The sequence below is a fragment of the Lepisma saccharinum genome, chromosome 7, assembly GCF_977018435.1.
Source record: "Lepisma saccharinum chromosome 7, izLepSacc3.1, whole genome shotgun sequence".
In the NCBI taxonomy this organism is placed as follows: domain Eukaryota; kingdom Metazoa; phylum Arthropoda; class Insecta; order Zygentoma; family Lepismatidae; genus Lepisma; species Lepisma saccharinum.
The window spans coordinates 32,148,608-32,175,723 of NC_139235.1; the positions used below are offsets into that span (position 1 = coordinate 32,148,608).

The 27,116-nt window shown below is 36.4% G+C and overlaps 1 protein-coding gene across 2 annotated transcripts in view; it reads left to right on the forward strand.

Annotated features, from left to right (window-relative positions):
• Positions 1–27,116, forward strand: part of bark (C-type lectin domain-containing protein bark beetle) — a 243,301-nt gene that overhangs the window by 195,397 nt on the left and 20,788 nt on the right. For both annotated transcript variants that reach the window (XM_083125145.1, XM_083125146.1), the window contains 12 exons: positions 304–560; positions 1,451–1,685; positions 5,167–5,281; positions 5,919–6,128; positions 7,485–8,758; positions 10,990–11,140; positions 13,735–13,995; positions 16,058–16,315; positions 18,977–19,230; positions 23,493–23,704; positions 24,666–24,896; positions 26,824–26,948. In XM_083125145.1, the coding sequence (XP_082981271.1) occupies positions 304–560; positions 1,451–1,685; positions 5,167–5,281; positions 5,919–6,128; positions 7,485–8,758; positions 10,990–11,140; positions 13,735–13,995; positions 16,058–16,315; positions 18,977–19,230; positions 23,493–23,704; positions 24,666–24,896; positions 26,824–26,948 (3,583 nt within the window). The remainder of the gene's footprint in view (positions 1–303; positions 561–1,450; positions 1,686–5,166; positions 5,282–5,918; positions 6,129–7,484; positions 8,759–10,989; positions 11,141–13,734; positions 13,996–16,057; positions 16,316–18,976; positions 19,231–23,492; positions 23,705–24,665; positions 24,897–26,823; positions 26,949–27,116) is intronic.

Consider the following 27,116-nt stretch of genomic DNA (forward strand, 5'->3'; position numbering starts at 1 on the left):
GTTCATCTAGTAACATACATTTATAAAGGAGATCAATGAACCATCTAGAATTTTATATCGGATCGGTAGAATATCGGTTATCAGTATCTGTAAATTTTATATCGGCACTTTGTCAGTATTGGCCAGAATTTCATATCTGTTCATCCCTAATTTTAATACACCAATGACACATGCTTACATATCAGTTCACCTGTTTATTAATACATAATTAATCAAGTTAAATGATGTACTTTCCACCACAAGGTGTAAGATAACAACTTAAGATTACCAAGTTGTAAATACTGATAACATTTTCTCTTCCAGGTTCTACCATAGAAAATAACAAAATGGCTGGAATACATCATAATCCGATGCTCTCTGCACAACAGCAAAGGGAGATTGCTGGCTGGTTCAAGTTTCCTGTTGACCAGAATTCCTTGTATGATCGCGATTTCCCTTTCAAGCCCATTTCTATTCCACGGCATGACTTGCAGATCAATCTCCAGGATGATGAGACCAAATATTTGATCACCCAACGAGTGGAGACTCAAGATGAAATTCACAGGATCTTTTACATAAAGGTAATGTGGTGTTGATTTTTAATGCATATTTTGAATTGTGTATTAAAAAATAGGTAAGATTGAAAATGAATCTGTGCTTTTGAAATTTCAAGTTACAATTTTTAAAAAAAACATAAAATACTTGTGTAGTTTAATGATGTCTTGTGGTTTTTCTTAAATATGCAGAGGGCCAACATACTGTGTTGACCATATCTGGGGTATAGCAAGTAGGGATAGCCAAACTTTTAAAAATCTGGAAGAAAAAAATTTGGGTACCCAGATATCGAGCTGAAAACTTGGACACCCAGACATAGAACTGAAAATTTGGGTACTCAGACATAGAACTGAAAATTTGCTACCAGACATCGAACTGAAAATTTGCTACCCAGACATAGAACTAAAAATTTTGGTGTTTAAATATTGAGCTGAAAATTTGGGTACCCAGACACCAAACTGAAAATTTGGGTACCCAGACACCAAACTGAAAATTTGGGTACCCAGACACCAAACTGAAAATTTGGGTACCCAGACACCAAACTGAAAATTTTGATGTTCGAGCTGAAAATTTGGGTATCCAGATATTGAACTGATCAAAATCCAAAATCTGGAACCTGAAATTTGGGTCTGGCCATCCCTGGTAATAACCCCATTAAAAGTCTTTGTGACTATGGTAACAGCCCTCAGTTTAGAGCTTTCGATCAAGTCATTTTGTATTTTGCTGATTCCTTTGAAGATTGGACTGGTATATTGCATTTGAGTGAAATCAGTCAATGCGTTTCAAGACTGTGGACTTTAAACCTAGTGTAACAAAACATAAGAAACAGACTTGATATGGTTGATGCATGCAAGATATATTTAACTAATTGCTTCCAGTGAATTACTGACAACATTTTTCCTTCTTAAATTGGCAGTGCAACCCTGGGTACGTGCTGGGCATCCAGCTGTTGAACCCAATCCATAACAGAAGCACGGAGGAAATTATCTTCTATGACTCAGGGGTCCCTACACCGGAAGCTGAGAAGTGGAATGTCAGGAGACATTTAGTAGTTTTTCCAGCAATGAGCAGTTCCTATGCTATAGTCATGGAATATCACAGTGGTTTTGATGCGTTAGGTGACACTGTGATACTTATTTCTTCTGTAAAAGGTAAGAAATTTAGACTACACACACCCTTAATAATGTAAGACACTACTTGAGCTACATAAAATACAGTCTCGGCATTCTAACTATTATCGTGACTGTTTTAAAGAGAAACCAGAAACGAATCCATGGTGCTGCTGTCGGTCATGTAACTATAGTAGTGAGATGGTGTTAGCAAAGGGGTGCTTCACTTGGGGCACTCTTCCCAACGTTACCAAAATAACATTTATAACAACCAGGAGCCGATGCTTAAGCCCTCATTCAATTGTAAATAAACGGGGATTTCAAGTGTTTTACAATAGCAAAGCAAACAGTTGGGGATGTAAAATTAAAAAAAAGAGAGACAAAATAAACCATTATTGTTCGGATGAGAGAAAACTTGTAATTAACCCAATTGAAGGGCATAAAAAAGGTTGTAAACTTTTGTTTGTTTAACATCGCTTTGGACTTTGTCAATCATTCACAAGAAATTAACCCAGCTCTTTCGAACACACGCGGGCATGTAATTATTGCGCGAATATGGAGTATATGTTGAGAAATGTTCTGAAAACAGAAATAATTTGGAAAAATAACTAAAATATAAAAAATGTAAGCCAAAACCTAATATATGTACAGATATCGAAAATAAAAACTGAATTTTTCAAGTCTACATGCCACGATGTGCAAAGATAATACAAAATATAACTGATTTCAGCTTCATACATAAATATGTATTTACATATAAATCCATTCCCTGAATATCAGTATCAGAGGATATCAACTGGAATTTACTGCCAGATACTTTTCCAGACTCCACAAAAATACTGCACGACATTTTCATGTAGTCTGTCTACATATATATATGAAAGTTATACAAAATGCATTATATCCATTATGTTTTCAATCACATTGCAGGAAGAAATGTATTTTGTGATTAGATGATTATCTCATGTGAAATTATGAATACTGTATTTCGGAGCAAAACTGTAGCCTTTCTGATCGCATAGTGTTAACATTGTTGCCTTGTAATCTATTGTAATGAAGAGGTCCAGGGGTCGATACCCGATGAAGGCACATGGCACAGCGGTTCAGATCCCACTTTAAACTGTGTGTCCAGTCCCGATTAGCCTTGTGTGCATAAAGTGGATGTAAAACAACAAATCAAAAGTTCTAAGCAAAACTCAGCTACATTTCTATGATGTAGTTGTAGAGCAAAATGTAGTTTATAACTACTAACGCATACAGTATATAAATAAAAAATTGTTCCGTCATAAAATGCACTTTTGCTACACATTATCGGTGCACAATTAATGAAGCGCAACATACTGAGGCACCATGAAAGTCTTGCAATACACTTGTACTCTAGAAATACAGGGTGTTTCACTTGCTCTTGGCCCCTGATTTTCACTTATAGAAATCAAACTATTGGTCCAAATGTAACGAAATTTGCTACGGACATACCTTGGTGTATGGGAAACATGCTGACATCATTTGAGATGGTGCCATGGACCCTCTAGTCCGTGTAGTGTAGTTTGACTTTTATAAGTGAAAATCAGGGGCCGAGAGCGAGTGAAACACCTTGTATATCAGTCAGAATTGACAGTTATCTCATATTATCAATTTGAATTTATCAGTAATAGTCAATAACAATAAACTCTATATTGGTTCAGTCTTAGCTCCTAGAGCAGGCGTGGTCAACTATTGTAATTGTATCGGTTCAGTCTTAGCTCCCAGAGCAGGCATGTTCAACCATTGTAATTGTATTGGTTCAGTCTTAGCTCCTAGAGCAGGCATGGTCAACCATTGTAATTGTATTGGTTCAGTCTTAGCTCCTAGAGCAGGCATGGTCAACCATTGTAATTGTATTGGTTCAGTCTTAGCTCCTAGAGCAGGCATGGTCAACCATTATAATTGTATCGGTTCAGTCTTAGCTCCTAGAGCAGCCATGGTCAACCATTGTAATTGTATTGGTTCAGTCTTAGCTCCTAGAGCAGGCATGGTCAACCATTGTAATTGTATCGGTTCAGTCTTAGCTCCTAGAGCAGGCATGGTCAACCATTGTAATTGTATTGGTTCAGTCTTAGCTCCTAGAGCAGCCATGGTCAACCATTGTAATTGTATCGGTTCAGTCTTAGCTCCTAGAGCAGGCATGGTCAACCATTGTAATTGTATCGGTTCAGTCTTAGCTCCTAGAGCAGCCATGGTCAACCATTGTAATTGTATCGGTTCAGTCTTAGCTCCTAGAGCAGACATGGTCAACCATTGTAATTGTATTGGTTCAGTCTTAGCTCCTAGAGCAGGCATGGTCAACCATTGTAATTGTATCGGTTCAGTCTTAGCTCCTAGAGCAGGCATGGTCAACCATTGTAATTGTATCGGTTCAGTCTTAGCTCCTAGAGCAGGCATGGTCAACCATTGTAATTGTATTGGTTCAGTCTTAGCTCCTAGAGCAGCCATGGTCAACCATTGTAATTGTATCGGTTCAGTCTTAGCTCCTACAGCAGGCATGGTCAACCATTGTAATTGTATCGGTTCAGTCTTAGCTCCTAGAGCAGCCATGGTCAACCATTGTAATTGTATCGGTTCAGTCTTAGCTCCTAGAGCAGGCATGGTCAACCATTGTAATTGTATTGGTTCAGTCTTAGCTCCTAGAGCAGGCATGGTCAACCATTGTAATTGTATCGGTTCAGTCTTAGCTCCTAGAGCAGCCATGGTCAACCATTGTAATTGTATCGGTTCAGTCTTAGCTCCTAGAGCAGCCATGGTCAACCATTGTAATTGTATTGGTTCAGTCTTAGCTCCTAGAGCAGGCATGGTCAACCGTTGTAATTTTGGAAGAGGGCTCTCCTGTGCACATGTTGTCTGCAAAGCAAGCAGCAATGTTGGGGCATTGTTAGAGGTGCTGAAAGGATGGAGGCAGTGGGGTTGTGTTTGTACAGCATGCTGGGCGGATGCTCACCTTCACATGTGTGAGCAAGTTGCTCAAAACCTGTTCTAGAGTTGTGTACTTCCCATAAAAATAGGAATTTCTGTGTTATGTTGTATCCGTATTGAAGAATCGTACATAGACATGAAGAAGTAGTCCACCTTGCAACAGGTTTGTTACAGGTCCAAGAACCATTTGGGTTCTTCAACAAGATCGGAACCTTTTTTCTTGCATAAATTTCATTTCAATACGGAACTTGGACTGTATTTAAATTGATACGGAGAAAAGGTTCCTGGACTGTATTTAAATGGATCTGGAAAAGGGGTTCCTGGATCGTATTGAAATTGATCCAGAAAAGAGGTTCCTGGACTGAATTGAAGTACTTTACAGATAAAGGTTCTTTATGGTCCAGAACCCATTTATGCTTGCTGATTTTCTCTCTTGGACTGGAATTGAATTTATTTAAAATTCCTGAACCTTGAACAACCCTGCTTTGCAGTTATATTCTGAATACAAAATTGACATTAAATTCGACCATTAACAAAGACTAAAGTAATTACATTTTCTGGAAATATTTTTCAGCCCCGAACTCTGAGATCAGAAGACAGCTACTTCATGGGCCTATACCAGCGCTTACTGTTCAGGACACGCAAATCAAAGGCAACAAGTACGGAATAAATGCAAATTATTATAACAGGTATGTTTCTGAATCTTGTGATTAGGACATTTAGTAATAATTTTTTATTGATCTGAATAAATAAATTATAGCCTATTCATCGTGAAAGATAAGAAATAGCCCATTAGATCTTAAAACCCACTCTGTAGTTAGTATAATAATTAATTTTTGAGTGAATTATATTTCTGAATTAGCTCTATTCTAATATATTCTCCAAATGAACAATTTTAACTTTTTGTTGTATTCCATATTTTTTCCCTTTACATTCACTATCTCTAAGTCTTCATGTAAGATACAGTACCTTCACACACATTATTAATTTTAGCTGTGAATATGGATGGTGTAATCAACATCATATTACCAGATCTACAATTTTATCTGCCAGATCAAGGGTAAGCTATTCTATAAGAATGTAGGTGGCCTTATCTATGTGGGATGCACTGTTGACACAAGTTAATTTTTAAATAATTAATCAAATTTATCACCAAAATGCCGGGTAAAGTAGCAAATGGGACACCCTGAATATTTGGATCCCGTTTTAAACTGTTGGTCCAGTTACAATGAGCATTCCTGTGCACAAAGTAGACTTGAAACCAACCCCCTCCCCCTCCATGAAAAATGAATCTGTGTTTCATTTTTATCATGATTTGTTTTCCAGATATTTGAATGAACTTGGTGACCATTTCTTGAGAAAGTCAAATGAATCGATCAGAATCTTCAACTGTGATATTTCCCACAACGAGGAAGATGCAATATTTGTGTATTCTCCATTTTGGGATGTTTACAAGTCAAATCTTTCAGAAATTACCTTCATGATAAACACCTCATTAATTGTTGACAATGGGAAAGGAATAACACAATTCAGCAGGTATGTTGCACTTTAAGTTAAGCTAATAAGATTTTCTATTAAATTAAATCTTACCTTGTTTAATAGCAGTAAATAGTGTATCACCAGAAGAAACCTAAAATGCAAATTATGTATTTACATGGCATGATTCACACTTTTCGATATTCCAACATTAATAAATACATTTTTATTGCGGAAGCATGTTGCTTTTTTTGTGTCTAATAAAGAAAATGCTCAGTTTTCGTGGAAGGGATGATTGTAATATAAATTGGTCATATGCACTTCTGCTTCATTTCTAACTTCATTGAATTTGCTTTGGTTATTAAAAAATTACGATGGGTACGTCAGCACTGAGGTTATTTTCACACTTCTAATAGTACAGGAACTTAAGTCACTTAATATCAATGACTAATTACAGGAATAAATATCCTAACTGTAATAAATTCTATGTTTATTATCAGGAACAAAAGCACACGAGATATAAAATTACTAGACCATTGATAAGACTGAATCTGTCTCATTGCAGTTTCCATAGTGTTCTATGTTGAAGAGGGTTGCACTTGATGAAAGAACTCTGCTTCCTTCCACAATATGTAACTAATTATACTTGTTCAACTGAAAATTGTACTTTGGTATAATTTTTCATGATTTTTCTATATTATTATAGCAAGATAGATTATTTTCAATAAAAATATTTAGGTGAATATTTTGACATAGAACTACAAGAATTTTTTACATTTGATAAGAAAATTTTTATCTGATATGACAGTATTGTGATTTCATGTGAAAACATTATCAGTAGGTAGGTAGGTAAAGTTCCCCGTTCATATAAAAGCACTGTGCCATGAAGGCATATTTTGGGGTGATGTGACGAGCACCATGCTCTAGCTGCCTTTACCCCCCAGGGTTTCCCTTAGGTACCCATTGATTTGAGGCTGGGTGAGCCCCAGAGCCGCTTTATGCAGGGACATGGCCAGAAAAATTCCGACCTTGGATCACCCACCCCAGGAATCGAACACGATTCTCTTGCATGGAAGTCAGATGCCCTTCCAACTAGATTACACTCTTCAAAATCATTATCAGCATCTGTAGTGATTTAATTTCAGCACATTTCGAAAAAAATCTGGCACAAAAAAATATATTGGTTTTTTTCATTGGTGCTTCATTATTTCTTGTATGAAAAATATTCTTCATTGGTCAAAATTGTCACATATTTCATTATTTATACAAAATTCTTATTTAAATTAAATTCTTCTGCTACACAAGTAAATCTTGCTAGTGTGTAATATTAGACAATTTTTGTAAGAAATATTAAAATGTTTAGTTTTTGTGTTATCTTTGTTGCCTGTAACAGAAATTGTAATTATGTATTTTCAGGGACTTAAGAAACTCAAACAACCTATTCCACTGGGTACTTCAGGACAATTCCATTGAGAGAAATGGTGGTGATGGATTTTACGTTTCTCTTCCATATGTGTGGCAGTACAATGAGAATTTCACGCACACTGTTTATTTGGCTAACAACACTTTCAGAAATAACAAGCAGTTCTCATTTGTTGTTGGCGGCCATTTTGCAATTCTCAACATGACCAGGAACGTATTTGACAGCAATATATGCAAAAATGGATTGATTTCTATTCAAGGCATGGAGAAGTTGATGAATTTTACAGGTAACAGAATCGAGAAGAATGCTGGTTTGTACATGGTTGAGTTTAACATTGACAGCCAGTCGGAGATACTTGGTGAGGTTCGTGCAACTTTTACGGAGAACGAAGTAAAAAATAACAGGTTTATACCAATGGATCCTCAAAAGAGAAACAACAAGCCATCTTATGTTATTGGCTTCCATGGCATTCAGAAGGTGAACATCATGCGGAACTTATTTGGCGGTAACATGCTCGATTACGAGCTGGTCGCTGGGATTAAAACAGCAAAGATTGACAATACGATAAATGTTGCTGAAAACTGGTGGGGTACTGCTGATATAAGACACATCAAAGAGAGAATTTTTGATTTTGATGACTGGAACAATCATGCCATAGCGAACTTCTTGCCGTTCTTGGTTGATGATTCAATTAAGTCATCGCTATCATCATCATGGGAGCCAAAGCAAGTGAATGATCCATATAGCCTTGGGGGTCGTTTAAAGGAATCTCTGACAATATACCGACAAGACAAGCCGTATGTGATTAAGTCTGACATCACAGTCTTACCTGATGCAACTTTAGCCATCGCGCCGGGAGTTGAACTGGAATTTTTCCCAAACGTTGGCATCCTTGTTCTCGGAGTGCTGAAAGCTCAAGGTAGGAAGAATGAACCGATCATCATGCGTCCTGCAAATATGGAAAATATGACTGAATACAGAGTTGGTAGATCTCCTGCTCTGATACGTTCAAGTTCGATTCGTTTTTGCACGGACGGGAATTGCACTTTGGATTCGCGTGAAGGCTTTTTGGAGTATTTCAACAGGACAACGTTGCAGTGGGTTCCAATGTGCGACTCGAGATTTGAAGACAGGAATGGGCAAGTTGTGTGCAGGGAGCTTGGATATGAAGTGTTGAATGTCCACGTTGACTTCGATACGAGAATAGAGTTCCATCCTAATTCACTTTCAAGAATATGGTCCTGGCCAGAACCTCTTCAATGCAAAGGTAAAGTAAATTAAAGTTATAATTAACATTATGTTATTAAAATAATTCCGTGCTATATATATATATTTCAAATTTTTGTACATTTTGGCACTACATTTTTCTTAATTTGTTTATTTCAAGTAAAATTTACAATTCTACTTGTGCAGGAATTATGTAAATGTAACCACCCAGTTTAAATTTCCATTTAGACTTTATATCAAGTATGAAAGACTTAAAATAATAATGTGATTTATGCAAGAGTCATTGTTTAAAAGCAAAAGGTTAAGCAATAGAATCTTGAAACAAATCCCAACAGATTAATTTTAGGTCTCTGTGCATGGACTGTGCATAAAAATGTGTTATTAAATGAAGGAAGTATATAGGAGAGTTATTTTTTTAAGTAAGGTCTGTTTTGCAATAAAAACGAAGTAAGTAAATGTTTTTCAAAAAAACATTTATTTTCTGAATTTACATACACTTCTCTATTTTTCTACATAATTTCCTTGCCGGTTTAAACATTTATCGTAATGAACTACGAGTTTTTGGATACCCTCTTCATAGAACTCTGTCACCTGTGATGATAGCCAGTTACTCACTGTCGTTTTCACTTCTTCATCAGTGTCTAAACACTTGCCACCCAGGAAGGTCTTCAAATGGCGGAAGAGGTAGTAGTCGCTAGGTGCAAGGTCTTCACTGTATGGTAGATGATCAAATACCTCCCAGCCAAAATATTCGTTCAGATCTTGAGTTTGAGCCGCAGCATGTGGCCTTGCATCGTCATGAATCAGTACGACAACGGCTGACAGCATTCCACGCCATTTGTTCTGGATTGCTCAGAAGCTGAGTTAATTGTTGTTCCTTGCAGCAAAAAGTCCACTAACAAAACACCCTGCCTGTCCCAAAACACAGTTGCCATGATCTTGCGCTTTGAAAGTGTCTGTGACTGTGAGTAACTGGCTATCATCACAGGCGGCAGAGTTCTATGAGGAGGGTATCCAAAAACTCGTAGTTCGTTATGATAAATGTTTAAACCGGCAAGGAAATTATGTAGAAAAATAGAGAAGTGTATGTAAATTCAGAAAATAAATGTTTTTTGAAAAACATTTACTTACTTCGTTTTTATTGCAAAACGGACCTTACTTAAAAAATAAGCCTTGTATTATTACAAGAGTCAAATGAAAACCTTAAAAGGCCAATAAAAATTGTAGCACAGACTGTTTCGCCATTTTTGTTATTTTAAAGATGGCACTTCCTATATACACTTGCGCCAGTGAAGAGTTTCTTTGCCCTCTTGTCCGCCTAAAACTTACAGAAATTTCTTTGCAAATGAAAATTCAATATTTCTGTGCATGCTTACCGCACCAGCATGTTTACTAATGGAGGAGAAATTCGACAATGGCCTCAGTTTGCAGGCAGATAGGTGGAAAGGCCTTCGCAGTGGCTCATAAGTGACTGCACGTGGACCCCAAAGACTTCTTCTTCTTAAGGTATACAGGCACTAATTCAAAGTCAAAGTTGAAACAATAGATTTGTGCTAAAATGCTGCAAACTTGTGCAACTCTACATACAGAAATCTACTAGATACAAAACAAAAACAAAATAAGATTTTCATATGACTCTTCCTTGTAGATTTTCATATTTTGACAAGAACAACATACAAGTGTTTTTGTTGTTTGTTGTTAAAGAATGTATTGATTGTGCACATGCAAGCATATATTAACACAAAATTAATGATATGACCCAATTTGCAATAACTTGATGCTCATTGAAACTTTTTTGGGAAGTCTTCTAGTAGGAATGGGATTGGATATTGCCACCCCCACCCCCTACTTTTCACCTTCAGAAAATTCTTCTTTCAGGAACATAGTAGACAAGATACCTGAAATATATCTAGCCCAGACAAATTGTCAAATTGTAGGTAGATTTTTCAGGTGATCTTTTCAAATATCCTGTCTGACATAGATATTCTGTGGGGTTGAGATCTGGCAACTGCAGAGGCCACTAAAGTATTCCTCATGATTCTGAAATAACATTTTAGATGAGCCATGCTTTATGGAAAGGGGCATTCTTCTGCTGTGAAAGAAGACATTGGATTCAAGCTCTCTACATTGAAATGGTTACATGTGAATTATTACACTGACCTGACATGATGCCCAATATCTTGTTTTCATAAGTGCAACACAGTGTTTATAATTAAATTGCCACTAAATATTTTGTGTATGTGTATATACTTCACTCTCTTTTCTTTCCAGGTGATGAACAAAGACTAGAGGATTGTGCCATTCGTCTGAATGGACAAGTGTACGGACAGAAACACGAGTGCACTTGGGATAGCAAATTTGTGTTTGTTCATTGCGGGGAACGGAATTTGGAACCAGACAAGGAATATTGGGGTGGGATCAGGTACAGTGCGTTAATGGTGTAACTTTATAATTAACATTGTTATTCATAATTGAGAAATGAGAGAAGCAGCAGTAGATAAATACAGAGAAACTAGTACACTTTTTCCACGAAAGTAAGGGGGGGAAAACACCAGTTTCGCGGATTGTTATGATATTAACTATGAAAAGTACAGGGACAGAAATGTTTTAAAATTTACATATTTGCACCACTGACATTGATATCATAGGGAGAAACTATCACTGTCATAGTTATAAAGTGAGGAAGAAATGCAGTTCATACAAGCCATGTAATAATCTGCTTGTTGCTCATGTACAAAGGTTGTTGATAGAGAATGAAGCAGTTATATGTTGCGAAACATAACTGCATGACTATCAGGTTGACACTGACTTGAAAATCCTGGTAGTCTGGGAATTCAACTTATGAGTCGGGGAATTTCAAAACTTCATTCAGAAACGTGGAAAAGTTATGTGCTTTTTTTTTCTGCTTGCCAGGACTTGGAAATGTTTAAGTTTTTACTTCATCTAGTTTCTTGATGGGAGATATCCTGTATAAATGGTTCCTTAATTGTTTTTTGTTTATTTATTTTGAACAGTGTTGAATACATTTTATTCTTCCATGTAGCAATTGCAGTTTAACAATTAAATCATGCTTATTATTATGTTTAAGCACCACGGAATGGTTTGGAATTTATTGTAAAATTTTGTGTAAAAGTGAGGTAAATTATTTTGCTGATATGAGTGAACTTTGGGTATTTTGAGGTACTGAGCTGTGCATATGGTGACTTGTCTATGTTTATTTTTAAGCTGTGATGCATGACTCTGATTGTTTGCAGCAGTGTCAGATTGACATGAAGTTTTGGCCCAGTTTTCTATGAAGAAGAAAAATCAGCAGACTCATTAATTAATAAGTGAATTGAGTTTGTGTATCATTGTTTGAAAAATTCTGCATTTCCTTCTGATTGACTGTCAGCAGCAATCTTGCCACATCCAATTCTTCCATGAAAATACAAGATGCCTGCAACTTCAGCAATTTCATGCACATTCACATGACTGTTCACCAACACCATATTATCGACATCTTCAATCATTTCTGCCTTCATTTTCTGACTTTGGCTGTCTGCTACATGGGTTAGCCATGTTTAAATTAGCCCACAGTGGCAAATGAAGGAGCAGAGTCTTCTAATGTGTCTTTCATATTGGCATGAATTTTTCTCAGCTTCATTCTCTTTTTCACGAAGTACTTTATCACTACGCAATGCTCAGTCTTCTCCATTGTGCACTTCTCTCACCTGCTCTGCTGGTCCTCCCACTCAACACACAACGTGCAAAGGTACTCTGATGATAGTGTGCACATGTTCCCTTGAAGGGAGGAGAATTCCACTGGCATGCATCGTTCTGTACTATTGCTGCCATCTATAAATTATTCTTAGAACTTATCAAACAATCTTCATACTAGCAGATGAGATATGTTCAGCTACATTTCTGCAAATATTTTGTAATTTCCTTCACTGATTTTTATTCTGTTATTTCTGTAGGAATATTTCTACTAGGGATGGCATTAATTAATCAGTACTGTATCAGTATCAGCCAATATATGCATATTGATGTATTGATAATTTTACCTATCTGATATACCTATATATATGTTATAATTTAGTGCAATATAAGGTCAGTGAACATTCAGGTTCCTCAAGGAGCATTGGGAGTTTTATATTGGATTGGTAGAATATCGGTTGTCGGTATAGGAAAATTTTATATTTGTACTGTACTTTATCGGTATTGGCGAAAATTTCACATCGGTTCTTCCCTAGTTTCTCCATTCATATATGTAGCATTTTAGGCACATGCGATAAACAACTACTGTACATATACCGGTAATTGAATAATTCGTAGTACAAAGTGATTTCTAGAGGCATGCATATTTCGTTTTTGACGAAAACACGAAATGTGAAATAACACATTGTACTGTTAATTTTTCATGTTTCTGAAAGGTGTGAGGTGCATTGTCCTACCCTGTTTTGTCACGAAATGATGCGAAATGAACTGCAAAATACGAAATAGACTCTTAAACACACGAAATTTACCGTTTATATACCAACGCGACACTTTCTGAAGTCAGAATTAACCTGTGAGTTATGCAATTCACGGAAAATTGATTAATTCTGCTGTAAATATTTGAGAAACAAAAATGCACCCTTTTATACAGGAATAAACTTAATTTTCTGGTAATGATTTAATGTGCTATTACAAGGGATATGTTTATATTGTGTAATGAGTGCAGTTTTTAAATCAAATTGGGAATTTTAAAACCAAAATTTCATTTTATATGCTGCTTTTTCACTGCTATAACAGCGAAATTTCATTTTATTTACTGGTTTTGAACCCGAAATTGACTGTTTTTGTACCGAAATTTTGCTTTTTTATTTACCAAAAATATGTGCCTCTAGTAATTTTCCATTGTGCGTAAGTTTAATCGTATAGTCTTTTTATGGATATGTGGTGGAATCCTAAAGATTATTGTAGTTTTGAGATCATGTTGTTGATTTCTTACACAGATCTTTTTTGTTAAATAGATTTTTTCTTTGCTCCTGTTAGATTTGCCAATCCAGATTTTGAACAGAACCTTTTCGAGCATCGAGTCCATGATGTAGTTACTCATGAAACAGTGAGGAAGGAAGAATCCGTTCTGGAGTATGTGCGTATAATTGGTGCTGGAATGTTGCATAATGAGAAGACTCCAGCTGTCCAAACAACTGCAAGGTCACCTATGCTCGCACGAGTAAACATCTCAGACTGTGCATCAGATGGATTCAGCATGGTTTCACCTATGGATACAATGAGGCTGCTGAATAACAGGTTAGTTAGGGCTATAGCCAAGATTATTTTCTGGGTTGGGCCAAACTTTTCATAAAAATATATTATAAATAGCTAGGGAAGATTTGTATTGACAAAACAACCTACAACGTACGTATCACTATGTATGTGACTACTGTATTCATAAAGTATTTAATTCAAACTAACTATTAATAGAAATTGATGTACTATATTCAGTTGCAATTTCTGATTGTTGAGGATAGTCTTTCAGGAAGAGCTGCTGCTAATGGTCAGGGAACAGATTTAAATGTAAATACATGTCCTCATATGATACTAAAAATCAATGTTTTTTTGTATTATCACTGTCAATCATTGCATGAAAAATGCTATTATTATTTTTCATTTTTTTTTTATGTTAAGGGGAATAAACAACGCAGTTGATAATATAAGATGTAAGCGAGGTACTAAAAATATATCCATGAAACTTACTTGTAAATGTTCTATTAATTTCGGTCGCCTCTGCCACCATTCACTTGGGAACTCAATGCTTTACTGTTAGGTTGACTTCCGGTTCCTGTTATTTCCTAGACTACCACTAGGGGCGCTGGTGTAGCTATTTCGTCTGCTGCGCGTGATGGGTTTGAGTTGTTGTTAACAGCGGGAGCCAAACATGATGAGCCTGACCGCTGTCGATGTTCAGCTCGTGTGGAAAGTGCATAATTGCATGCGTCTCTTTGATTTTGGTGTCGATTAGGGTGTGCGATGTATGCCTAACAGAAGCTTTTTGGATCCTGTGTTTGTTGAACTTGAGGTGCCTTCCTGGAAAAAAAAATCAGATCACACCCTAATCGACACCAAAATCAAAGAGACACATGCAATTATGCACTTTCCGCATGAGCTGAAAATCGACAGCGGTCAGGCTCATTATGTTTGGCTCCTGCTGTTAACAACAACTCAAACCCATCACGCGCAGCAGACAAAATAGCTACACCAGCGCCCCTAGCGGTAGTCGAGGAAACAGGAACCAGAAGTCAACATAACAGTAAACCATTGAGTTCCCAAGTGGATGGTGGCAGAGGCCACAGAAATTAATAGAACATTTACAAGTAAATTTCACGGATATATCTTTAGTAACTCGCTTAGGTCTTATATTTTCATTTTTCATTTTTTTTTTTTTTGAATAGATTATCTTTAAGCATATTTTTTACACATACTTGGGAGCAATCTTTGAAGGCGGGGGGGTTAAAGGTAGCCACGGTATGGTGCTGGTCACATCACCTCCAAAATTGTGGAGATCGAGAATGTATGAGGCCCTACCCCCACATTTCCCTAAATGTGCATGCATTCATGAGACAGTGCTATATGCACGTGGAACTTTACCTTTACCTTAGTTGTTTTCACATATAATTTCCATATTTTCAAACATTTTTTGACATATATATTCCACATTCGTGCTAGTACTGCATTTTCCTTGTTAAATATCAAAAGTTTTCCGCTCATCTCGATAATAGACAATGCATCTGTTATTCTAATAATCTTGTCAACAATAGAGCTTTTGTGGTAAAATCCATTGTATATTTTAAATATACTCTCATTACTTCATGCAATATTGAACACAGTTTCAGTCAATATAAATCTGTCTGTAGGGACAAGAAAAGATTCACGTTTAAACCCTTAAAAAAATTAAAACACTGTTTGGTAAAACACTTTGTCATCTCCCAACATCTCGTTTGGGAAAGTTAAAACTCTGTCCGAGGAAATTAAAATCTGCACATTCGAGAAGAACATGCCAAACACTTAAAGCAATATTACAGGTATCCAGCCTTTGCAGCAAATGAGGATGTGTGAGACGGCTGTTTCCGATTCGAAGCAGAGTTCGAACCGTGTTCAAGGCATTGATGCCATCCATTTCATCAATGCACCACTCATCCTTTTTTATAATATTAATAATAAAAAAAATGATTGGTAGAACACCAACTACATGCAGCACTTGACTTATTTTCAAGTTGTTTACTTTTGTCTTACCATTTTTCCTAGCAGTGTGCTACTTTCAGTTGTTCTCATACCACAAGTAATTTGTGAAATTGTCTTTAATCTCTTGCAGGGTGAACAACAGTTTAGGAATTGGCGTCTCGGCTGTCTCGCTAACTGGCGAGGGTCGGGATTCAGAAGAGAGCTCATTCGTTCCTCTGAAAGATCTCCATATCCCGTACAACCTCTTTGGAATGGTGGACATCTGCGATACGGCCAAGGAAATTGAAATTGAAGAAAGAGTCTTGGTTTACTACAAGTATGACAACAATCATGTGAACTGTGTGAAGATATTCAACAGTGTCTACCATGTAAAACCTTTTGGTTTTAGGTAGGTTTTCACATGTGTATATTCTATTTTTATTTTTCGATCAAATTTTGTCTCCAATATTAAGGTGCACATTAGAATTGATGGCACACTTGTTTCGAGTGTCATTCATCACATAAACCCATATTTTAATTCATTCATAATCTTGTTGTTATATAAAATTAACCTTTTTTAAAAATGCACATTTCATTTCAGAGATTTTTTTTTTTCAATTTTTTTAAGTTTAGAGTGCCCCTTAAATTCAAGTACAAATGGTAATTAGTAGAGTGTGTATTTGTGTCTTGAGATAGATGTTTAAATCTCTTATCTTACACTTGTTTGTTTGATTTTTCTGAATTTCTTTTACCACTTACCACACAGTTTTGCTTCACATTTTATAAATATTGCTAACTTTCCTGAATGTATTTTCAAATGCTTGAAAATGTTACAAAATACATTTTATAAAAGTTTTTGTCTTTGAATACATGTTAAATTATTTTTAAAAAACATTTTACCTAAAGACGTTAATTTTTTCACTATTTGAATTATCTAAAATTCAAAAATTTTAACTTTTCCACATATTTTCTGAAGATGTGATAAATTCTCGTTTTTTATTTCATGCTAGATTTTAATTTTTCCAGTATTGAATTCCTACTCTATTTGATTCTATCCTGCTTCCAACATGTGAATATATTCATTCATTGAAAAGATATTTGTTTGAAATAAAACTAAGAAAATTAACTGCAAATTACTTATAAAGGGTGGGGCACGGGAACCGACGAATTTGAAAAAGTCACTACAAAGTTAATTTTTGCTAGAAAAAAAATGTATGTACAGACATATTTAGTGAAGATCATAGCATATTATGATATACATTCAAATGTTCAGTTACCAGTAGTTACTAGCAGTTTTGTTTTGCTGTGGAATGCTTACACGTTATGAGGAGAATGAAGACATGGTGTTGTTGATGAGTGATGAAGCTCACTTCCACCTAAATGGTTCTGTAAATAAACAGAACTGTCTCTACTGGGCTGTGGAAAATCCCCGACAACTCCATCAGAAACCCCTCCACAGTCCAAAGGTGACCGTGTGGTGCACTGTAGGAAATCGACAGAGACATGCTGCAGAAAGTGGTGCCAATTCCCATGATCGCCTTCAAAGTTGAATTCGCGAAAATGGTCGCCATTTGGCCGATGTACTTTTTCACACATGAATAGCTTAAAATGCTATGATCTTCACTATATATTTCTTTAAATAAATGTTTTTTTTTCAGCAAAAATTAACTTTGTAGTGACTTTTTCAAATTTGTCTGGTTCCCGTGCCCCACCCTGTACATACAGGCAAGTATGTAACTTTATAACCGTTTCAAGATAATAATAAATGCACAAACTATCAATGCGACTTCATGAAAATGCTTGGGTCAAGTACAGAGGGGGTGTTATGAATGCATTTGGTACTTGGTAGAGGGAAAAGTGGTAATGATTTTTTTTTAAATTCAGCCGAGTGAAATCTTGTAGCATAGGTCTCTTAATGTGAAGCAAATTTCACATGAATTCTTTCTTGATATGCTTAGATTCATAACACACTACTTTTCTTCTGGATCGAAAATAAGGAAATGCAAAAAATTACAGTTCTTGTCTTTTTTAACTTGTGGTGGTAGACTCCATTCTTCCCACTGGTGTCTTTATACACCTCTGGTTGGCCTTGTGTGTGCTCTGCACTCTACTCCCCAAATCTTTGTTCTGCCCATGCTATTGTATGCCTTTTCTATATCTAGGAATGCCATAATCAAATCATTTCCATAATCGTAGTGCCTTTCCTGTATTTGCCTACTGTTGATCTGCCTCTTCTAAATCCATACTGTTCCTCTCTCATGGTCAGCTCTGTTACTTCCCTTATTCTTTTCTCTAATATTATCTCACACCTTTGCTGAGTGACACATTAGTGTTATTCCTCTATAGTTTTTACATTCTTTTCTGTCCCTCTTCTTGAACTATTATTCTCTTTGTCCAATCTCTTCGCACTTCTCACTTACCACATGGTCAAATGTATGAAGCGTTCGTTTGTTCTAAGCTTATTAACATTATGAGATTTAGAAAATAGTAAGGCTGAGCCGATACCCATGTTGATATAGGTTTCTTTTTTTCTATTGTAAAGTGTATAATTTTATTCCTACTGTAACCATAGCATATCAGTAACAGGGGTGTTAATTACTTAAATATTTTCAAGTTTTAATAACAATGTATTTGTTTAGGAGAGAAGGACTTTTTGTTCCTTTTGATTTATCTTTGCAATGATGATTATTTTTTTATTATTCATTTCAAATAATTGTGCGAGTAATCTATATTCTGAAATGGATTATTCTGACTAGTAATGGCCTCTTTTAGCAAGTACGAATGCCATTGTTGCTCAAGTCCATTTCAGGCTCACCTAACCTCTATGAAATGGGTGAACGTTGGAGGGTGTGATTGGAGCATGGTGCTGATCACATCAGCTCCAGTATTATGGTGTTCGAGAATGTGCGTGTCCCTGTGTGCTTCCATGGCATTGCACATGGAAATTTAACCATGTCATGGGGGCTTCCATCAGAAGTTGGGCAAGATTTGAGCTTAGACTATGGTGAGATGTAAAGAAGGTAAAGTCAAATTTAAAAAAGAAACCTAATCTCATTTATCTTTATTTCAGGCTGCTTCAGTTCAATCTGTTCAACTCAACCGGAAAACCTGGGAAACCAGACAGCATCACCCTGTATGATGGCGATATCTATAACGTTACAAGCACTGTACTGGCAGAAATTTTTGTCGGGTCTGGAAACGAAAAGAGATTATTCCGTACAAGGAAGCCAAGTCTGAGTGTAAAGCTCTTTGCAACAGGAGCAAGCAACATACATGGATTTGTGGCAGAGGTGGTCACTTTGCCAATTTCAGCAATTGGATTTAGTAAGTACTGGCAAAAGTTTGATTTTTATACCAACATTAGAATTGTACGACATTGTGGATTAACACCTTTCTCTCTAGGGCAGATTTTTTCCCCACCCTAGGTTAATTCAAGCTTTATTGTTAGTTCTATAACTCACATCTGGGGGCTGATTGCTAGTTTTAGAGATCAGAGGAGTAGATCACTTAATTTTAGAAGTATAGGGGTCAGCAGTCATTTAATTTTAGATATCAAAGGCAAGCAATCACTATTTACTGTTTCATTAATTTATTATTTATTTCTTGAAAACATTCCAGGAAAATTACTTCATTTTATTCACTCACTTGTTATCAGCGCTAGAAATGGAAATGTTGATGAAACTGAACAATTTACCGTCTTTAACATGGTGGTGTTTTTTTCTTTTTCTTTTGTTTCTGACTACTCAACGAGATTAACAAATAGTCATCATCATCCTTCGCTGTTTCCTGCCTCTGCCTGGTCGGCGTAGAAGTCAAGCCTCCATTTTTCCTGGTTTTCCACCACTCCTCTCTTTCCATGGTATTTCAATCTTTTCCTCCTCTCCTAACACTCTCAGCTATCTGCTCTTTCCACCGACATCTTGGTCTTCCCCTTGTCCTTATTCCCACTCCTTGTACATTGTAAGTTCTTACTGGTAGTCTTTCTGCATCCATCCTCTTCATGTGTCCGAACCATCTCATCCGTGCCTGATCTATCCTGTCCTGAAGCTTCACCACACCCACTGTCTGTTGGATCTCCTCATTCCTTATTCTATTCGTCTTCCCCAATATACTGCTTAAAAATTTCATCTCCACTGCCTGCATCTTTCTTTTGTCTCTCTCTGTCATTATCCAAGTCTGTGCTCCATACGTAATTATTGGCATGTATTATGTGTTATATATTACCTTCTTGCATTTCATAGGTACATCCCTGTTCCATATTAATCTTCGAACACTTTGATAGAGTCCACCTCCCATTTGTCCTCTTCTGTGTACCTCCTCATCTATTCTTCCACTTCTTTCAATTATGCTTCCTAGATATTTGAAGCTCTCCACTACCCTCAACTCTTCCATGTCCATCTTTATTCGTGGTTCATTTGTGACTCTGTTTCTTGTTATTAGCACCTCACTCTTTTCTGCACTGAATTTCATTCCTGCTCTTCTGATTTCCTCATTCCAACTATCAAGCTGTCTCTGTACTACTTCTTCCCTGTTTCCCCATATTACTAAGTCATCAGCAAACAACAGGACCTTCATCTCTTCCTCTCCTATCTTCTTTCCCACCTCTTCGTTAATTGCATTCATTGTAATTTTGAAGATTGATAAATTTAATTGATTTAGTTTATTTTACTTCGCGTTTTGTGCCTCTTGGCTAGTTTGTGAAGATGGGGATGAGTGATGAAATGATGAAATTGATGAATGGACATTCACAAACAACCAAATCCAAGCGGAATTCGAACCCAGGACCCTTGGCGTCGCAGCGTGATGTGCTAACCACTTGGCCACAGGGTCCCGCGTAATTTTGAAGAGCAGAGGGGAAAGAGCACTTTCTTGTTTTAGCCCATTATTTATACTGAACCACTCTGTTCTCCCCCCTGGTGTCGTCACACAGCTCTGGTTGGCCTTGTATGTTCTGCACTCTACTCCATTCTCTCTTAGTCTTCCAAATCTTTGTTCTGCCCATGCTATCGTATGCCTTTTCTATATCTAGGAATACCATAATCAAATCATTTCCATAATCGTAGTGCCTTTCCTGTATTTGCCTACTGTTGATCTGCCTCTTCTAAATCCATACTGTTCCTCTCACATGTTCAGCTCAGTTACTTCCCTTATTCTTTTCTCTAATATTTTCTCATATACCTTTGCTGAGTGGCACATTAGTGTTATTCCTCTATTTTTTTATATTCCTTTCTGTCCCCCTTCTTGAATATGGGAACTTTTAGTCCCTTTGTCCAATCTCTTGGCACTTTTCTCTCTCTTGCCACACTGTTTTCAACACACTGTACAGCCACTGCACACCAATCACTCCTGCTCCTAGTATCATTTCCACTGGCACTTCATCTACTCCAGGTGCTCTACCTCTCTTCATTCTCTTCAGAACTTCCTCTACTTCTTACCATGTGAGATTAATTTTTTCCTTCACTTCTTCATGTTTGGCAATTTCTGGGAATGATTTCTCCACATTCTCTTTATTTCTCATCCTCTTCTACAACATTTCCCCTTTCATCCCTTAGCTTCCATCTGTCTCCTCTTTCTCTTCTCTCCTTTCTCTCACTAATCCATACAATACTTCCTTGTTCCCATCTGCATCTTGTTTGCTGTATTTCTTGATATTTCTCTTTTATCATATTATCCTTCAATTTCCACACTCTTATCCTTCTCTCTTGTTCCTTCCTTCTATCTTTTATTTTCCATCTCCTCACATCTCCTACTAGTAGCCTGTGGTCACTGTCTAAGTTCTCACTGGGTATTACTTTAATGCTGTTTAATATCTTCTTTACTTCCTTGTTTACCAATATATAATCTATTACAGACTTTTGTTCATTATTCCAACTGTATCTTGTGATTTTATGGCTGTCATATTTCTTCTTAAACCAGCTATTACCTACTAACAGTCCGTTTCTCTTACAAAAGTTCAGTAGCCTCCTTCCCTCCTCATTACTCTGTCTCCAGCCATCTGCTCCAAGTATTTCTATATACCCTTTCCTGTCTCCTCCCACTTGTGCATTAAAATCACCCGTCACAATTTGCCATTCCTTTCCTACATGTTCTTTCAAGTCTTATTCAAATTATTCTTTCTCCTCCCTTGTGCATCCTGTTTGTGCAGCATACACTTGAATTATTTCTATTACTTTAATTATTCTGAGTCGAGGTTCCAACTCCCTTAGCCTTTCTGAATCCCTCCAGGCCCACAAGGTAGTGGGGACGAACACTTGTATGGCTGTGTTTATTTGCCATGTCACAAGGATGTCGATGGATATCTGTGGTATTTGCTGAGTATGTCCATGTCGCTGGACACCATCCACACCCTCATAGCCTTGCCAGCTCAGTCTGGGACTGCTTATTTGGATTTCCCCTTATTCGCAGTTTCCCCTCATATCTGAGGGAGTTTTCACTATCTGCCACCTATGACCCATCCAGTAGCTGAGGCTCGCACCGGACTAGTGACTAGTGACATTACATATAATTACAATTAATAATAGTTAGTAATTGGACATGCGTCTTATGGAATTTTCCTCCCTTCCTAAAATTTTAGCAGCCAGAAATAATTAATGATAGTCTGCTCCCTCAATGATATTTTTTAAAAAAATTAAATGTACGAATCTCAATCTTTTGAAATAATACTTATTAAAAGAATCAATTTGTGCAAATGAAAGATATTTCCATATTGTTATTTTGCGTATGATCAAGGGTTGTATTTATTGTCTGACTGGCCGTGGTAGCTCAGTCGTTAGGACATCTGACTACCATGCGAGAGACCCAGGTTCGATCCCCAGCAGGGGAGAACCGACATTTTTTCCACCTGTTCAAGCAGCTCTGGCACCCACCCAGCATCATATAAAGTGGGTACTTGGAGGAAACTCTGGGGGGTAAAGGCAGCCAGGGGCATGGTGCTGATCACATCACCCCCACCTTTGTCTGTGATCAAGAAAGTGTGGGGCCCTGACACCACACCCCCTATATGCCTTCATGGTGTTGTGCATTGCACAGGGGAGCACTTTACCTTTACCTGACTAAAATTGATTGTGTTGCTGTAAGAATGATTCGATTTAAAATGCTCAGTCCATATTTTTATTGTTAATATGTTAAAAACACTAAAATAACACAAACAGCACGATGAAAAACACTCAGGAGTTCTTCCGAGCTTTCTACTCCTTCACGGAGTCATCTTCAGGGCTGGTCAAGGGAAGACGGAATGGACGCGGTTAGCGAGAATTTTTTGTTTTAGCTGTTTGTGAAAATAATAATAATAATATATATATATCTGTCCAACCACATCCACTCAGTCTTCCCTCGACCAGCCCTGAAGATGACTCCGTGAAGGAGTCGAAAGCTTGGAAGAACTTCTCTGAGTGTTTTTCATCATGCTGTTTGTGTGTTATTTTAGTGTTTTTAACAAATATGTTGCCAGCACGTGACGTAAGAAGTTTCCTACTGTCATGTTATTATGTTGTTAGATTAACCAGGGAACATATAAAATATAAGAGTATGGTAATTAAAATATTAACCAATTGTATTATAATGGAAGTTTCTTTTGTCTCTTACAGGTCGAGATGTTCAACACAACATATCATACTCAATTTTCTCCAACAACAGGAAAGGAGCGATAAATTATGCCAGTGCAGGGGAGATAAATCCCATGGTGACAATGGAATGGAACCAGTTCACTGACAATTGCGCCAAGCTGTATGGAAACTTTACAACATGCAACTCTTCTATAATGTTGGATGTTCAGAATACTCAGAGTTTATATTTTAGGGTAAGAACCCTGAATTTAAATATGTTCATGCTCTTTAGATTGTCATTCATAGTAACTTATTATTTTCAATATCTATTGTAATTTTTTTTATTTTTTTTGCACAATAAATATTTGAGCATAGTGTGCATTATCACCTTCATCAGGGTATCTAATAATTAGAGCCACACATTTATTGTGAATAAAAGATTAAGATTTCGGTGCAAAAATTGGCCACATTTGTGATCATATATATAAAATAGCATTTTTGGTGTTAAAATGGTGAATATATTCCAAAATTCAATTAAAAAAGTATACTTATCACACTAAATAATTCTATATCAATACTTTCTCAGTATTAACCAAAATTTCTTATTGGTCCATCCCTGCTTTAACCCTTAGTTAGGCATGTGGGGTACCTGTCCCCCCCCCCCCCAATCGATATTCATTGTGAGATTGCAACATTGTGAACTGAACTGGACATGTTCTTCCTTTATCTATGTTCTAAGCTCAGCTGTTTTGTTCTGTTGCATTTCTAAGCCAGGTAAAATTATAAACTTAAAGCCAGTCACATTTTTGAGGGACTAAATAGATTACTGACTTAACTTTATAATCTTACGCCACTTAGAAAATGAAGCAGAAAATTGCAGCTAATCTTTGAAGATTGACAAAGAAAGAAATGATGAATGAATGAATGCATGTGCAGTATAATTCATGGTTTATTTCATACCTTAGAGATAGTTAATGGGTTTGGGGACAGGTGTACTCCATGCACCTATACATGTTAGAAAAAATTAAACACCTAACGCAGGGTTAAATTATTTCAGTTTCAGATTATCTGTATTGGTGATACAAGAGTATCAGCATCAGGTCAAAGTGGTGCCTGTTTAGCCCTAAAACTGATACTATCCTAACTTAGTGCTGTTGTTTAAGCTCTTTTGGCAATTTTAGATAATTATCTTATAAACCCTTTCCTTTTTTCCAGAACAATCTAGTTCGTGGGAACCAAGGGGGACTTTTTCTGAGAGCAGACTCACGGGGATCAGCAACCACACTGAGAGCCTACATCAACAATAACCTCTTCACTGACAATTCCAACAGAGTCACGTTGTATTGTGAAGGTCGACAAAGCAGCCCTTACCAGGAGGTCACAATTTCCAACAATTACTTCACAAGGAGCCACGTGCGGTATGATGACGTGATACATTTGAAACAGGTTAGTTTGGATGATTATCCAAAAGCAGATAATTTAACATTTTAGAATTACTGAATGTGCCTTACGTACTGCAAAACAGAGCTTATTTTTCAGTAAAATTCTTATGGAGATTGCACATTGAAATCGAACCAGTCATCATTTCCCACGATAGTGGCACGACAGCCTGCATTTGAATGTTGAAATTGTCTCCCTTTCACAGAGTTTAGAAAAGGTAAAACTATATGGCATTAACATCATAAATAATAGAAAATTGTTCTTCATCAGAGGAGAAAAACAATTGAACTGTACTTAAAGGTTAAAAATAGATGAAAAGTTGAAAATCTTGAAGATAAGATGGTATCAGAAATTTGAGACAAATTAGATGGTAGGTATATAGATAATAGAGTTTTATTATTTATACAGTTAAAACTAGATTGTTAGTTTTCATTATATGTGAACATAGTCAATTTCATCTTTAATTATAAAACATACTGTATTCAACTTTAGGCATGGTACAGTATACCAGGAATAACTTTATCTTTTACTTCACTAACTTATCTTTACTTTTTTCATTTCCTCATTTTACAAGTGTGGAATTGTCTATCTTCATGTTAGGTTAGATTAGATATGCCAGAGACCCAGGTTAGGTTCGTAGCTGAGCCTGCATTTTTTGCTTGAATTTCTATGCAGTATTTTATTCAGCGGAGTTAAAATGTGTATTGAACATGGCAACACTACACGTTCTGTCACTACAGCAGTGTTTGTTGAACCATGGAAAATGTGGGCTTTCACTGTGAGTCTGGTAGCTCATGCAGTGTTGCCACTTTCAATGCGCATCAGTACTCTGTTGAATAAAAATATGTAAAAAATCAGTTTCGCAATATGAATTGACAATGATAATGGGTTCTAAAAACAGCTGCCAGATAGTTTCAAAACAATACTAAGAAATAGTTGTTTCACAAAATTTATGAGAACTTTTTTTTGGGCCAATTATAAAGAATCCGAAAATCAAGAATTGTATTAAAAACCTTTCTACCTGTACTATATTTAAATTTAATCACAATCGAACCACAAGATTTTTATTTATCGAATTTCAAAGAGAACTGTCATCTGGAAAACTGTTAAAAAAAACTGGAACTTTTTTTTGTTGTCGTGATGATAAAAAATCGAAGGCACACTTGGAAAAAAAAATTGGTTACCTTAGATTAATGCAGAATTGAATAAGGTAAATTTTGATGTAACTCGATTTTGTGTAGGTGTACTGGTTAATTTTTAATTAGAGTTCAAACTCGAGTGTTCATAATTTTTATTCCAATAGTAATTGAGGGATTTGCAAGCAATTACAGTGGAACCTCGATTTTACGTTTTTTGGGGTGGGGGGGGGCCAAGTCGAAAAGCTTAAAATGCAGGAAACTATAAAATCGATGAAAATGTTATAACATTTTGCTAAGTTGGAACCATGATAATTGAATTATAATGTGGGAAAATGTAAAATCTGGGAACTTAAAATCAGGGTTTGACTGTAATAGTTTCTTTAGAAATTACTCATTTGTGTTGTTTTACATATTTGACTACATATTCAGAGGCAAAATCAGCAGGCCTGGGTATTGGTATTCTTTACGAGTGTCCCTTCATCAATTTTATCTGATTGCCACTCATCTTCATCATTGCTATTAGCCAAGAGGTGATAATTTAATCATAAAATTCTCCCCACAAAGTTGTTTCCAATAGGCTCTGCAAGACATTCAGATTCAGGAAAACTGCCATCTAGTGATAAAATTCCAAACCAATACTTTTCAGTACCAATACTGCATTGCCTGATACTAATACCATGTATTTCTCATAAGTTAATGTTAAAAATCTGAGTTCTATTGATAACAATAATCCTGTACGGACTCATCCAAGTATCATTGTGTGTAATTACATACAATTTTAATTTATTTTGTAGGTCGTATCCAACTTTAGCTATAACTTTGTCCACAACAATCTAGGAAGACAGATTTTGGAAGTGTCTGGTTTTGAAAAAGTTCGACTACCCATATACCAAACCATACTGCACAATGGATTTTACAAGTAAGTTTTAAGTACTTGAAAATATTTAACATTTGTCATTTTTCTGGCATATGATGTAGGGCTAGATACACTTGAAGTTGTAAAAGTTTCTCAACAAATGAGGATCTCAATATATTTGCAATATATACAGGGTTGGTCATGAAAAACCATCCCACCTCATCTTGTCAG